Raw genomic sequence first — 14,271 nt, 5'->3', positions numbered from 1 at the left:
CAGTAATGAGAAATTTCCTATGGGGAAGTGTATATTTTACCATTTCTGTGAGGTCTGTTCGAATGGCTGAGCTCTCTTGATCACACAGAGGATCTCTTCTGAAGTCACACATTCACTTACAAGAGAACTTTCCCATCCTTTCCTTATAGAAAAAATACCTTCTCCCCAAAATTCATTTTCAACTTAGATATCCTTGACATCATCCACAGAGACCTTGCTTTTCAGTAACCAGAAGATAAATTCACAAAACAAGTTTTTCTTTATCCATTATCTCATTTCATGTGGATTTTTGGCTGTGGGCTTTTATTATTTTTATCATCATGTATTATTGTTATGAATCTCTGCTGACTCAAACTAGAAGGGATTTCACATATTTGCTTAACAATTTAATGTGTTCCAGACATATCAAATTCATGTGCATATATAAATATATACATATATGAGTGTGTGTATGTATAAATAAAGCCTTTTATTTAATCAACCACGTCTGTGCATACAGTTTTAAACACATGTGTTAAAAATTCTCTATTTGTTTTGGAAATTGAGTTTAGAAGGCTCAGACCACAGTTTATAAGCACAGTAAGAGTGGTGGGTCAGAGGGGTCTATCCACTGCAGAAGTAAAGCCAAAATAGTCATAGAATCCTTATCACAGAATCATAAAATGGCCTGGGTTGAAAAGGACCACAATGATCATCTAGTTTCAAGCCCCTGCTATGTGCAGGGTTGCCAACCACCAGACCAGGCTGCCCAGAGCCACATCCGGCCTGGCCTTCAATGCCTGCAGGGATGGGGCATCCACAGCCTCCTTGGGCAACCTGTTCCAGTGTGTCACCACCATCTGAGTGGAAAACTTCCTCCTAATATCTGATGTAAACCTCCCCTGTCTCAGTTTAAAACCATTCCCCCTTGTCTTATCACTACCCACCCTCATAGTCATATCCACTGAAGACACAAACCCACCTAAAGGTTCAGTCTAGCTTGCAAATCAAGCAAATTCAACTGTTACTTGTTTTTTTGTGAGAACTGCTGTTTGTTGCCTTCAGCTGCAGACACTTCTTGCCCAGATCAGATCAGAATAGTGACAGATACTGCTCACCATCAAAAATTTAGAGGTGTCAATACCAGAAGCTTTCTTAATTTAACTCTTCTTTGGCCCCAAAGCTTTTTATTCTGCAGATCTGTATATTTTCTGGACATAATTCAAATCCCAATTAAAAGTATTAATAGCGGCTTACAACATTCTAGTTACCTGCCTGTTCAGATTGAGTTTTTATCATTATTTTTTGACTACAGTAATAAATCATCCATCATCTTTTCTTTGTTGTCTTGGAAAATGGCACTTGAGAAGGCTTTAAGCCAGTCTGGGTACCTTCATTTGCTAATTTTGCAATGTTTGTTTAGCAGCAATCATCTGTCCCTCAAAACGGTTTAGTCCCTCAACTAGGAGTCATGAATCAAAGCACAGTGCATTTGCTGCAATGAATCATACTGCATAACAGATATAGCAAGGAAGAGCCTACTCAGTCTATCCCCAGATCCATATGTTTGACTCTCTGTACTTGAGCTGGGACTGTGTTCAACCAGCTCTCTGAGCCTGTTTTACCCTAATTGCCTCCATTACAACCTGCAGGGCAGAGCTGCACAGATTAACAGTGATAGTCCATAAAAGATCCCAGACACTCTGAAACCACAGATGTAATTTCAGACACTGAGTTGTACTCTGAGGTTACAACCTTTTGGAGTGATTCAAAGGTGTAAAAGAAAGGGCATGAAGGCACAGGTGGGGTGAGTAGATCTGGTTAAAATTAGTCACTACCAATCAAGTGGATGCTTTCTGATTTTAGAGATACCAAAGGAAATAAAAATTAGAGGCTGTACCTTACTGATGAGACAGATAGACCCTCTGTCATCCAACCTATCAGCTACACACCCTGAAAGTAAGGTAGCACCCATGAAATAAACACACATTGATATGCTTTATGCTGGGAGAGAGGACAGGAGATTCATTTGGGAAAGCAATGGGATAGAGTCTCTGCACCCCATAGCCAAACAAAAACTTTGCCAGTATACCTCAAGCCTCTCTTTGGCTACATTTTGTCTCTTGCTGGGAGCTTCAGAAGAGAAACCAAGGAGCAAAAGGCTCTGGAGATCTTTTCCTTTCATCCCCCAGCCTGAAGCCAGATGAAGGAAGGGCCCTATTCTGTAACTTTCCTGGGGATAACAGAGGAATTCACTCTCCTTGGCTGTCAATCTTGCACCCTTTAACCAGTCCTAAACTCACTTTAATAAGGAAAGGACTAAAGTGATTTCTCATTTTACTGATAACCTGAACTCTGACTGAAAATAAAACCTCAAAATGGAAAATCCAGATGCGAAAGCTTCAAGCTCGATGTGTAAAGATTCAATCCAGCTAAATCGGTAAATTCCCTCACGGTAATTAAAGGCACTAATTGATTTGTGAAAACATCTTCTGGAGGGAAGCTGAACTGAAGGGATTTATGAGTCCTGCTCCTAATCCCCAGATACTCCAATCAATCCTGCTTGACAGGAGAGCAGAGAGCTGCAGTGGATGAATGAAGGAATACTGAGATTTCTTATTCTGTATCTTTTCGAGGAAATACCAGCGCATCTAATAACCAATTTCTCTCTTCCTGAGACCATTTCTGCAAGATTCTGAGTGCATTTGGGTCTTGTTTTCTCGCTTCCACAACTAAGACAAATGCTCCTCTCAGGCACTTTCAGATGAACCTTCCAAATTCACCAAAGCAGCAGCAATGGGCTGAAGAGCAAAAGACTACCTAACAAGGAGGAAGGCCCTCCAGTAGGGTAGGGACTAGGGCTTTCTTTGTGTTTTTTCTCAGGAGATGGCTCTGGAGCTTTCAAGCATGACAGCCAAACAAGGAATAGGGAGGGAAGATTTAGGTTGGATATCAGTGGAAAGTTCTTTACAGAGAGAGTGTTGACATGCTGGAACAGGCTGCCCAAAGAGGCTGTGGATGCCCCATCCCTGGAGGTGTTCAAGGCCAGGTTGGATTGGGCCCTGAGCAGCCTGGTCTGGTATTAAATGCGGAGGTTGGTGGCCCTGCATGAGGCATACGGGTTGGATCTTGATGATCCTTGATACTTGGATCCTTCCAATCCAAGCCATTCTATGATTCTGTGAATACTTAGTCCTAAACCAACAAACACATGAAGGTTGTAAATAAAGTGCTTTAAAACCTGAGTACTATTCTCTTTTCTAAGCACAGTCATGACCAATGGACCATGAAAAGGTGTAGACTTAGCTCAGTGGAACCCAAAATACAGCTATGACCAGAAAAGGTAAGAATCAAAGTCTTTAGGAATACAATAGACCCAATAAAATGTAATATCACTTGGATAGGTAGCATTTGGGTACAGGAGACACTGAGACAAGCTTCTGGTGAGCAACTGCAGCTGGATTTTGCTGCATTAGGCGAGGAAGCTGTGCTCTACTTATGAAGGTTCATTCAGCCTTGGACTACACTGAGTCAGTTTGGAGAATAGTGTGGCTCCTGCCCATCCCTCACTAGGTTCTTTGGAAACGTTGTCCTAGGGGTATACATGGCTACAGGTACACTCTGAGCATCCAAGGTGCTGTAGAGGCTACACAGAACATTCCTGGCATTTTATGTCTCCCCAGGAGGCAAATCCACCAGCTCTCATGGTTCTTGGGCCCTGTGAATGAGTTAGATAAATATGTGTTTTCTAGTGAACATGATGCTTGGAAAGCACTTTTAAGTATCGGGGACCAACACAAATGTACCAGTGCTGCAACAAAAGATTAAAGGAACTGGAGTGATGTGCCCATGGGATGATTACCTGAAGATGCTCCACTCAGGCTCAATCCTCAGGATGGTTGGATCCTCCACATATTCATACTGCAGCTCCTGATGTATTTTGGCCTTGTCCACCCTCACAGACACCTTTACTTTCTCAAAGCCTTCATCTGAGGCTGTGGTGTTACAGACAATGTGCTTGGTGGATCTCCTGTGAGAAGAAGCAAGTAAATATAAACGAGGATCTGCAAGAAGCAAACCAGTAAGAACCCAGTTACATACTCCTATGTTCTGTGATCTTAACCTATTAACTATGAAGTGGTGGAACTCGCTGCTGCAGGAATATACTGAGTATTGTGTGACACATTCATCACGGGAAGTGGCACTGCCTTTCCACCAGTTTAAGTAAAACTACACAAGCCACTATTACTCAGATCTCAAAACACAAACCTCAAGGGAAGTCCAAAACAGACCTCGCTGCAGAAATACTTCTGTGCGATTAAACACATGATGGATGTTTCCTTCCTGCCTGCAGGCATGTTCAGCAGCAGCTCATAAAAGGGAGTGTTTGCACCTCAGCTTTCCAGTCCGGGATAATAAAGTTTACTTTGCATTAAGGACTGTAAGCCTTGTTTAAATGCCACTTGCAACATGCCTAGGACCTTTGCATGGGAAGTGCTAATGTAGTGGGAAGCATTTCATGATTTTACTTAAAATGGATTCTGGGTAAATGTTTCCTTTTGGACGAGGCTCAAACACAACTCCAGGACTGAATATGGCAGTGGCATTGCATTGCCTTCAGTAAAGAGCCAAAAATCCAAGCTTCTATCACCTTCAGCCTTCCCAGCCCTGTGATTTGTGGCACGGCCTCATCTCATTTCCCTAGAAAGATAAAATGGAGTTCATTCTTCCCTTGTAGCATGGCATGTACCTCAAACGTACCCTTCAAGTGCTCTTTAAATTTCCCTGAAAACCATGCTGAATCCCTTCTAAAACTCCCTAGTCTGTTCTGTAAGCAACCCCAAGCAGTGTGGTTCCCATTTGGCCTTTTAAATTACAAGCTGTGACTTCACCCTCGTGCATTATAGATGTTAAATCACGCCTCTGTCATGACAGGCAGCTAAGCAGGATCCCAACAGCCAGGAGATGGAAACATCCTGCCCCAGGACAGTAGTCCCAGCTTCCCATTGAATGGGCCCTTCTTCTGGCAAAGACAAGCTGGGAGAAATGTGCCAACTTTGTCTTCAGCTTCCACCAATACTGGCAGCAAAATGCATTGCACTTAGCAGTATTGAGCTGCAGGAGCCCCTGGGAACTGGATTTAGGCTCATTCTCACAGGGATCAGGGAACATTCAGCAGGTAACACTGACATTAAGCCTCTGAACTGCAATTGAATAGGAGCCAACCCTGAGCTAAAATGCTACAAGTCATCTGTTTCTCAGCACTATGGGACTATTCCTGGATAAAAGGGAGGTGTTTTAATGCTTATAACTGATGTTGTCAGATTTTCGTTTTTGCTTTTTCTAAAGTAGGGACATCAAAATGAATCTTTTAAATTACATACTCTCAAAACAAGTAGCAAAGCATGGGACCGTGGAGAATTGTAGTGAAATTTGACAAGGAGCCATGGAAAAAGCACATCAAATAGCAATCAAAACAATGAAATAAGTCCTATTCTCCCACCCCACAATGTACTCAGTAAGGTTGTACTGAGGAAGAATGCAAAGGTCCCACTGCAGAACAGATGTTCTGCCAAGAATTACTAGAAGGACAGGTTGTCTGGGCTGCAGAAGTCTCTTGACCATGATTGCTTACATCTTTCAGGTATGTAAGGAAGGAAGGACTCATCTGTACCTGTAGAAGAGGCAAGGTTGTCGCCCAAAGGTCACAATGACGTTGCTGCCTGCGTTGAGGTTATTACCCGTAATTGTCACCTGAGTGCCACCTGATACAGGTCCCCGCTTCGGCTTGAGATCAGAGAGTGTCAGAGTCTGTGAAAGCAAAGAGTCATGTTGAGAGCACAGGAGATGAGCAGAGGTACCTACAGTGCTAGGGAAATGTAGGCAACCGCAAAAGTTCATCTACGTTAGGTGGACTTCAGAAGACACCAATATTTTCCTGGTAGAAGAGGAGACTGAAGTGTCTCCTTAACAGAATCATTAAAGTTGAAAAAATAGAATGATTAAAGTTGAAAAAGAACTCTAAGGTAATCTGTTTAAACCATCAACTCATCCCCACCATGTCCACTAGACATGTGCCTCAGCGCCAAATCCATACTTCTCTTGAACACCTTCATGGATGGTGACTCCACCACTGCTTGAATGACAGCTTGGGTAAGATGAACTCAAGACCTAAGGCTAATTTCAAAATCCCTGCAGAATAAGGCCTGCCCTTGTACCATTCAGAAATGCTCTGAGCTTCCTCATCTCCATGCCTGGAGCAACTGCAACCATGACCTCTCTTATCTCCACTATTTGATACAACTCAGGAACTTCTTTTCCAACAACATTTCTGCAAGATAAACTGGGTCTTGAATTGTCTTATTGGATCTCAACAAGGACTCTTTGCCCCCAGAGAAAACTCAGGGAGCTCACAAGCATTGAAAACTATTGTGTCTTGAAAAGATTACTCTGAAGTTCATTGATCTACCAAAGAAAGAGGTCCTGCTGTGCAGCTCGGGAGGACACTTAAAACCTCCCCCTGTGCTCACAGCTCTTTTCCGTGGGAAGGAGGAGAGCTGTGACTCTGAGAGAATTTGAACATGTGTTTTGACTCTTGCAGGCCCACCACATGAACCCAAACATTTCTCTTTTATCAGATGTTGATGCTGAAACAATCTCACATGGCATGCATGTCCTGCACTGATACAATGCAGCATCACTCATGTTAAGGTGTTCTCTGAAATAATTCAGCCACGAGAAAGAATGCTGTGCAGATGAATATTTTTTTTCTCAGTTTCCTGCTTGTTTGAGTCTCTTTTCCAACCATAACACAACGTTACACAATTATTATATTAATATAATATTAATGTTAATATATTAAAAGAGGGGCACCATTCCTTAAGGAGCCTCAAATCTGAAACCTTTTTCTTGCCCTCCAACTCCATTCTTCCCAAAAGCAAGATAAAATACTCGAACTCTGAAAGCACAGATCACCCTATTGCCATAATGCAGAAAGGAGACATCCATTTTCAGGGAGAAACTTGGAGTTACAGTTTATTCTTTCATTTGCATTTTAATAGAAAAACTTTCCACTCAGTCCCAAGTGAAAAGCCACTATATGCATTTAAATGAAGATTTTTTTTTTCCCCTCTCTTTAAGAATGATGACACAAATGCTTGAAGCTCTCCTCAGCTCCTCTGAATGAGCAGGTACAACATAGAGTCACTTTATTGAGCTTTGGAGACCATTAATCCCTGTTTATAAAATGCCTGACACACAACATAGCTCCCTCTTTCACACACACACAGCTCTCCCTGTGTCCTTCTGGTTAACCATTTTGAAAAACAGCAGCATGGTTTCTTCTTTGCTTTTGTTCAAAATGAAGCTGCTGCCTGGAGGAAGAGCTGAATGTGAAAATCAGACTTACAGCCCAGTAGAAAATGTATCAATAGAGATGGACACCTCTTGCATTTACACCTATCTGTTTCTGATATGGTGTTTTGGAAACTATTTTGCCTCAAGAAGTCCCTTATCTATCAATTGCTGAAGGTTGGGAAGATGTATAAGAAGAGAAAAAGAACAAATAAATGCTCTGTTCCTTTTACATTACTGTGACTATTCTCTAATAGCTTTTATTGGGATATAAGATGCAGGAAGGGTCTTCAGTATAAAGGGCTTCTCTATTTTGAGGGTACTGCCTCATGCTCTGATGGCAACGCCTCTTCAATTCCTTACTGATGGTCACAGAACCAACGCCAAGTACTGCCGCCCATGAGATGGATGTTGGGAGACTACTTCCCACCTGTGAGAAAATGTGTTGAAAGTCGCCCATTTGGTGCAATACTGGATGCTTTACAAACCAGATAATGACATTTGAGTTAAAGATCTGAACCCCTTCTCCCAGTCCTTGATGGACAGGCATTTCTGCCCCTCTCCCCAGAGGATAATAAATGTTTATGCCCCATTGAGGGTTCTTGCATAGTGAAATTATACCAGCGATGCTTCTTGGCAAAGTGTTGATGCATTTCGTGCCGATCTCACAAAAGGTTTTATGGCAAATCTTTCCAAATTGCAATAATCCATTAATTATTCACCATGGCCTTCATAAATACTGCACAGCACGTTTGCAGTAAAAATCAGCCTCCAGACTGTTTACTGTTTCCATTCTGGTGAAAGTTAATGGAAAATGCATGGAGGTCTATTGGATCTGTGATAGGCTGAGGTGGAAAGTGACAGTGAAGGAAGGAGGAGGCCAGAAAATCATGGAATAATAGAATGGTTTGAGTTGGAAGGGACCCTTAGAGGTCAGTAAGTCCAACTCCCAGTCATCTGTATTTATCTGGAGTCTTGACTACTTTCCTCTGCTGTGGAACCTTTTACTTTCTTCTAGCACCTCCTTGGCATAAACTATCCACAGAGAAGTTGCCACGAGAGCTGTGTCTGAACTGACTTCATGGTGTACGTTGAGACCTTGGCTCCCACATCACTGATCTTGGAATAAGGGCATAGAAACATGTGACCCACACAGTTCATGCACCTAGCTATCCTTTCTATTGGTTCAATAGCAACAGCTGGAAAGGCAGTACACAGCCCTCTCTGAGCCTGTTCAAAATGCTCTCCTGAAACAGAGAGCCAGAATAGACACAGACAGAGCAGCCCAAATCACACTGAGCCAAAATAAAGGCAAACTCCTGTGTCTGAATTGAAAAGAATGAAGGTAATATTTCATGGATTGAACGACAATGGAATTAATCACAGCAATAAAATGAATTTAAAAAAATTCATTTAGCTCATCATAAATACCATTTCAGCATGCAACCAAATGCTTTGTTTCCCTTTTGGCTTATTGAACTCTCTAACACAATTTGCATTTTTGATCACAGACCAGTTTGAAAAACAAATTAACAGCATTTTGAACTTACAAGTTCTGCTTACAAGTGTTGAGAAAAGCTGCTCTATCATCTCTAAATTAAGCTGCCTCTTTTTCAAAACACTGAAATAAAATATTCTGCTGGGTACAAATAATCAGCTGTTCCATTTCTCACAGGAGAGAGGAAGGCGGAACCTATTGGCCAAATTTGACCTTGTTTTGCTTCTAACCTTTTGCAAAAGCAATTTTCCAAAGGATTTGCTGTGTGTCTGGTAGCAGCACTTAACTCCCAAGTGATGCCCATCGTTGGTTTTTAAACATCTTCCTTTCTTGAAAGCTGCCACCCACCACTGCAGGACGCCAAGGCATGTTGCGATGTGTGTAACAACATCTCTACCCTCTTGGCAGAAATATCAGAGGAAGCCAAGCCATGCTAATGAACACCTCCCACTATGAAAGCAATGGACACGGGAGAGGGCATATGATGGGCAGGCTGGGGAGCATCGTTGTTTTTTTCTGTCTAGCACAAAGGTATCAAGGTATGCAGCTGAGAAAACCCTGCAGACTTCACGCTTGTGCACGGCTGGGATAGTTGGCAGCCAGAAAGCCAGCAAGTGGAGGGAAAAGCTGTCACAGATGGACACGGATGATCAACATCAGACAGTAATTTCAAGAGCAGCAAAGGTGACATGCTGAAGTGTAATGTCCTGGAAAGAGCCCTTCTGTCAGCGAGGTGGGGGCCACTTCTTGAAGTATTTCTATGCCCCCCACATCACAGTAATACCTGAGTGACACTGGAAAATACAGAGATCACTGCAGTTCAAGGGGGAAATCTAAGATATTTGAATTCATTACCAGTTCTCTTTGCCATGAACAAATGCTCAGGCATGTGAATTATTTCAGAAAAGACTCATTCCCTTGCAGGGGTTGAGAGCTTTTGATGGGAACAAAGAGATCCTCTCATCTCAGACCTGCACAGACCTGAACTGATCAAGGCTAGGCAATGCTTGCATGTCCCCAGCAAGGAGCCTTACAGAAATAAGGAATTCTCTTGGACACAAAAAGCGAGCAGAAAAGGGGAGGAAGGAGCAAAAATCCAAGTTGAATGTGCAGCATGCACTGGGCTCTGCTTCTCTCTTCCATGAGGTTTTCACTGTGGCAAAGCTACAGTTTCAGGCTGAACTTCCTCCACTATGGTGGTGCAAAAAAAGAGCCCAGAGCCCTTCCAACTGCTTTGCATACTGATGTCCACAACAGACAGTGCATCATACCCATCTGTGAGTCCAAGCAATATCTCCAAAAAGATATGTCTGCTTTCTGAGTGCAGTCTATGCACACAGCTGACGCCAGACAACCTACTACTATTTTTCCTTTTCCTTTTCCTTTTCCTTTTCCTTTTCCTTTTCCTTTTCCTTTTCCTTTTCCTTTTCCTTTTCTTTTTCCTTTTCCTTTTCCTTTTCCTTTTCCTTTTCCTTTTTGTTCTCTTTCTTCTTTTTTCTTCTCTCTTCTATTCCTTTTTACTTTTCTATGTAGCATTTTTAACTATTAATGAAGATGTTCTGTACTATTTTGGACCATGGCTGTATCAAACTGAAGCTGGACTAATAATTTGGACTATTAATAGACTGTTAAAACATTAATTAAGAGAGCTATTTTTGCTCATAAAAATGATTTTGAAAGGAAATGGAAGGAACAAGTGTACTCAGGATGTGAAGAGCACAGAGATGGAGTTTGGTCAGAGAACAGACACTGAGAAGTGGATCAGGGTCTGAGGATCTTCAGGGCCCAGGAGATCTTCTTGCAGGACCTTACCATAAAGTAGTAGAGCTGTGAAGACCTGGCCATGAACTCTGGTTTGCACTCAGCCACACAGATCTCCACAAATCCAGCGTGCTGGCTGGGCTTGGCCTCCCCCATCTCACATACTATCCTGTGGAGAAAACAGGAAACAGAGGCAAAGGTTTAGGGATGGTTATGCAAACTGGGTGAGATGAAATCAGAGCAAATAATCTGTGTTCTTGGGAAATGGACTGTAGACTTATCACATTCTCTGTTGCTTTCCAGTCCAGGATCCAAATTGTGCACTAAGTCATTCTTTTTTTTAATAAATTGTGGCTTTATTTCTTTATTTCTACTCAGTGAAGCAGATGGTTGGCTGTTGGGCTGTTGCAAACCACCATACCATCACTTGATTATGTAAACAAATACTGGACAGAGATCTGGCCCCAGGAGTTCCTCTGACCTCAGTCTTGCACAGTGGATACCTTTGCATCTATAGGGCTTAATGACCATTCCTGCATGGAGAAAGCTGCTTCTTGGAGCTGTGGCCTCACAGACTGCATTTGAACACCGTTGTGGTGGCTGCTATTTGAAAAATAGATAATTTTATGCCATACACCAATGATGATCACATGAAATATACCAAATACACTAATAAATGCATTATTAGCACCTGAGCTGTTAGTGAGGAGTGGCATCTTCTCTGGACTCTAGGAAGGCTAGAGGGAATGGACTCCTCAAAGACCACACAGGTAGCAATAATCAGTATTAGATGTTCTGTGGCCCACTGTCTGCCACACACCCAACTTACTGCTCTGCTGGGATGTACCCTTCCACCAGTGGTTTGCACTCCACTCCAGCCACTTTAACATGAGATGCAATGTCTCTGAATTCCAGCCCCAGGTTCTCCCCACGGATGGTAACTTTAGTCCCTCCTTCACGAGGGCCTGTCACTGGGTTGATCTGGAGAAACAAGCCAGGAAAAAAGAGAATAATTTACCTTTGTAAATACAACATCATCCTATGAGGCAGTATGAGACCTTTTTGTCACCACTAAAGACGCTCATAAATACTCATCAACTGAAGCAATCAAACTACTCCAGATACATCACTGGGTCCATCTCCCTAGCAAATATACTGTATTTTACATATGGTCCAACTTCAGACTATCCAAAATTCTGCCTCTGATATCATTTCTCTCTCTTCCAACTACTTGCAAAACACATAGAGAGGGGTAGGAGATGTCTTCCAGGTAGAAGCAAGGGCTTCCAATGCTGCAATGCCACTGAGTTCTGCATTTTATAGACATAGACTACGAAAAAGCAGGAGTGGGCCATGGTGCAAATAAATGAGAGAAAGAACAAGAAATAAGTTGCTTTAGCCAGTCAGTTTATGATGTGAATTCCCAGCCCAAAGTTCATGTTTTTGATCTGTTCTGGAGGGTGATATCAGGTATGCCTCATGAACTCAGCTGAATATGTCCATCTGCATAAATAGCATCCAAGACACAACAGAAACAGTGTCAGATTAGGTGCAGAGTAGACTGACAGTGACAGAATCAATAGCAGTAGTTGCTATACACCAATACATATCTCCAGAAGTTCTCCAGCTACCTTCATGGGAGAGCAGGGTCCAGTAGGAAGGCAATAATGGGAGCATGGATGGCTTGTTCGTAGGGTGGTGGACTATTGGCTGGGAGGTCTGAAATGAATGGATGTCCCAGTGCTCCTGGTGTTTGGTGACATGACATTTGCACCACAGTCTTGACCTTTACTAGACCTTAGGAGAGTAGGATTGCTGCATTCCATTCAGCAGCAGCTCTGTTGGGCAGGAGAGCCAAAGCACCCTCTGAGTTTCAGTACTCTCTTCTCTCCCATTGTAGAACTTCACTCAAAGCTATCAATCACCATGCAGTATTTCTGGTCCATGCAGAGGGAATGTGTAAAGAGGAGAGCACTCTGCACTGCATCCATCATGCTTGTTCAGAAGTAGGTGAAAATTAGCTTTGAAGACACCTACTCAACATTGAAACAGCATGGAAATTAGGGGGCTGACTCTTAGTTATCTCAGTTCTGCCCTTCTAATTATTTACTGCGTCCAAATGTTTTGCCATATGACTGGACGGCTGAAAGGGCCTTCTAATGGTATTCCCTGCCGCCCATTCAGGATGTCATGGCTGCCATCTGCCAATCTTGGCAAGGCTATCTGTGTAGTGAGGAAAGGGGAATTCCCTTTCTCAGGCCCGTACCCTTTGGCCAATGGCTCTGACAACTGGGAATCCTGGGCTGGCAGCTAGATCCTTCCAAAGCAATCTGACTGGCAGGCAAAGTAGAGGGACTGGCATGAGCAGGGCTGCTCTTGACTGCTTCCCAGCCACGAGTCTGGCACCAGAGTTAGCTTAATTTTGACTGAGAGGCCAATTTTCAGGTCATAAAATCAGAGAATCATAGAACAGTTTGGGTTGGGAGGAGCCTTAAAGATCATTTAGTTTCAACTCTCCTGTTGAAAGCAGGACAAAAAACACATAGAGCTTCCACTAGATCAGGTTGTCCTAAGTCTCACCCAACCTGGCCTTAAACATTTCAGGCATGGGGCATCCACAGCTAGTCTGGACAGCCTGCTCTAGTATCTTTCCAGGTACATCTTTAACAGTGAAAGGCTTTGGCACCCTTAGAAGATACTGTTTGTGACTGTTTAATATTAGACACCACAAACCACTTCCTTGATGACTGTCTTTGCTTTGACTACACTGGGAGCTTACAAGCATAAATAATTTAATAGCACAGATGATCACATACAAGTACTATAGGTTACTCTGGTGTCGACATAAATTCTGCAGCACAAGTTCCCTACAGTGGCCCAGGTAGGAAACTGTGAGAAGAAACTTTAGTGTAAAGTGAAATTGAGCAAAGTCTTTTCAGCCAGATGAGAGACAGAGAGGGGTTCTGCTACAGCAAGGTGCAACAATTCCAAATAGCCAGAGTTGGAATTTACATTCCTGTTGTCTCCATGCTGCACCCTAGTCTGATACTTGCAGTGATAGGCCCTGATTATTTCTGATGTTCCAGTGCCACAGCAACTTCAATCCTGCACTGAAGAAGATAGGCTCTAATCAGGTCAGGCAACGATTTCAGGTCCAAAAAAACGGCCAAATTCCATCAGAGCTGTAGAAAGTTTTTTCCTGCTCTACAAGTCAACATGACACTTAAGTCCTAAAATCAAAATAGTGCAACATTCATGAAACTGACATGAGATTTATTTGGGTTGGCTGAAGATTTCACTCTTGGATGACAGACAATGGGTAAAAAGTGAGAAAGTGGTTATCTTCCCTAAAAATAAAAATAAAAATATAAATAAAAAAGGAACGCAAGGAATGTATCTTAAAAAATTAAAATTAAAATGGAATTTATATTCTAAGAAACTAATCCTGATGTACTTAGCTGGGGGCTCCGCAATGAAAACTTAAGCAATCTTCCAAAAATAGCAATTTGACACTATTTTGATTCTGAATCACTAATAAATATCTATTCAAGGCAAGTTTTGTATTTTAAATAATCATTTTGCCAACATCGGTTAATCCTCTCCTGATAAAATAAAACTCTTTCTGTGAATGTCACTGAAAGGCTCACATTATCACCATACCAAACCAATCTAATATGTAC

At 42.4% G+C, this 14,271-nt stretch overlaps 1 protein-coding gene across 1 annotated transcript in view; it reads right to left on the bottom strand.

Annotated features, from left to right (window-relative positions):
* PLXNA4 (plexin A4) overlaps nt 1-14,271 on the bottom strand; it is a 443,874-nt gene that overhangs the window by 61,518 nt on the left and 368,085 nt on the right. Inside the window, exons 13-16 of the mRNA XM_042816033.1 lie at nt 11,421-11,572; nt 10,643-10,760; nt 5,654-5,790; nt 3,842-4,009 (exon numbers count right to left, since the gene is read on the bottom strand). Of these exons, the coding sequence (XP_042671967.1) occupies nt 3,842-4,009; nt 5,654-5,790; nt 10,643-10,760; nt 11,421-11,572 (575 nt within the window). The remainder of the gene's footprint in view (nt 1-3,841; nt 4,010-5,653; nt 5,791-10,642; nt 10,761-11,420; nt 11,573-14,271) is intronic.

This window comes from Centrocercus urophasianus, unplaced genomic scaffold (genome assembly GCF_019232065.1).
Source record: "Centrocercus urophasianus isolate 14NV4802_14NV808 unplaced genomic scaffold, USGS_Curo_1.0 seq_15, whole genome shotgun sequence".
NCBI classification, from domain to species: Eukaryota; Metazoa; Chordata; class Aves; order Galliformes; family Phasianidae; genus Centrocercus; species Centrocercus urophasianus.
The sequence above is the reverse complement of the archived record's forward strand: the minus strand, read 5'-3'. Positions and strand labels throughout refer to the sequence as shown.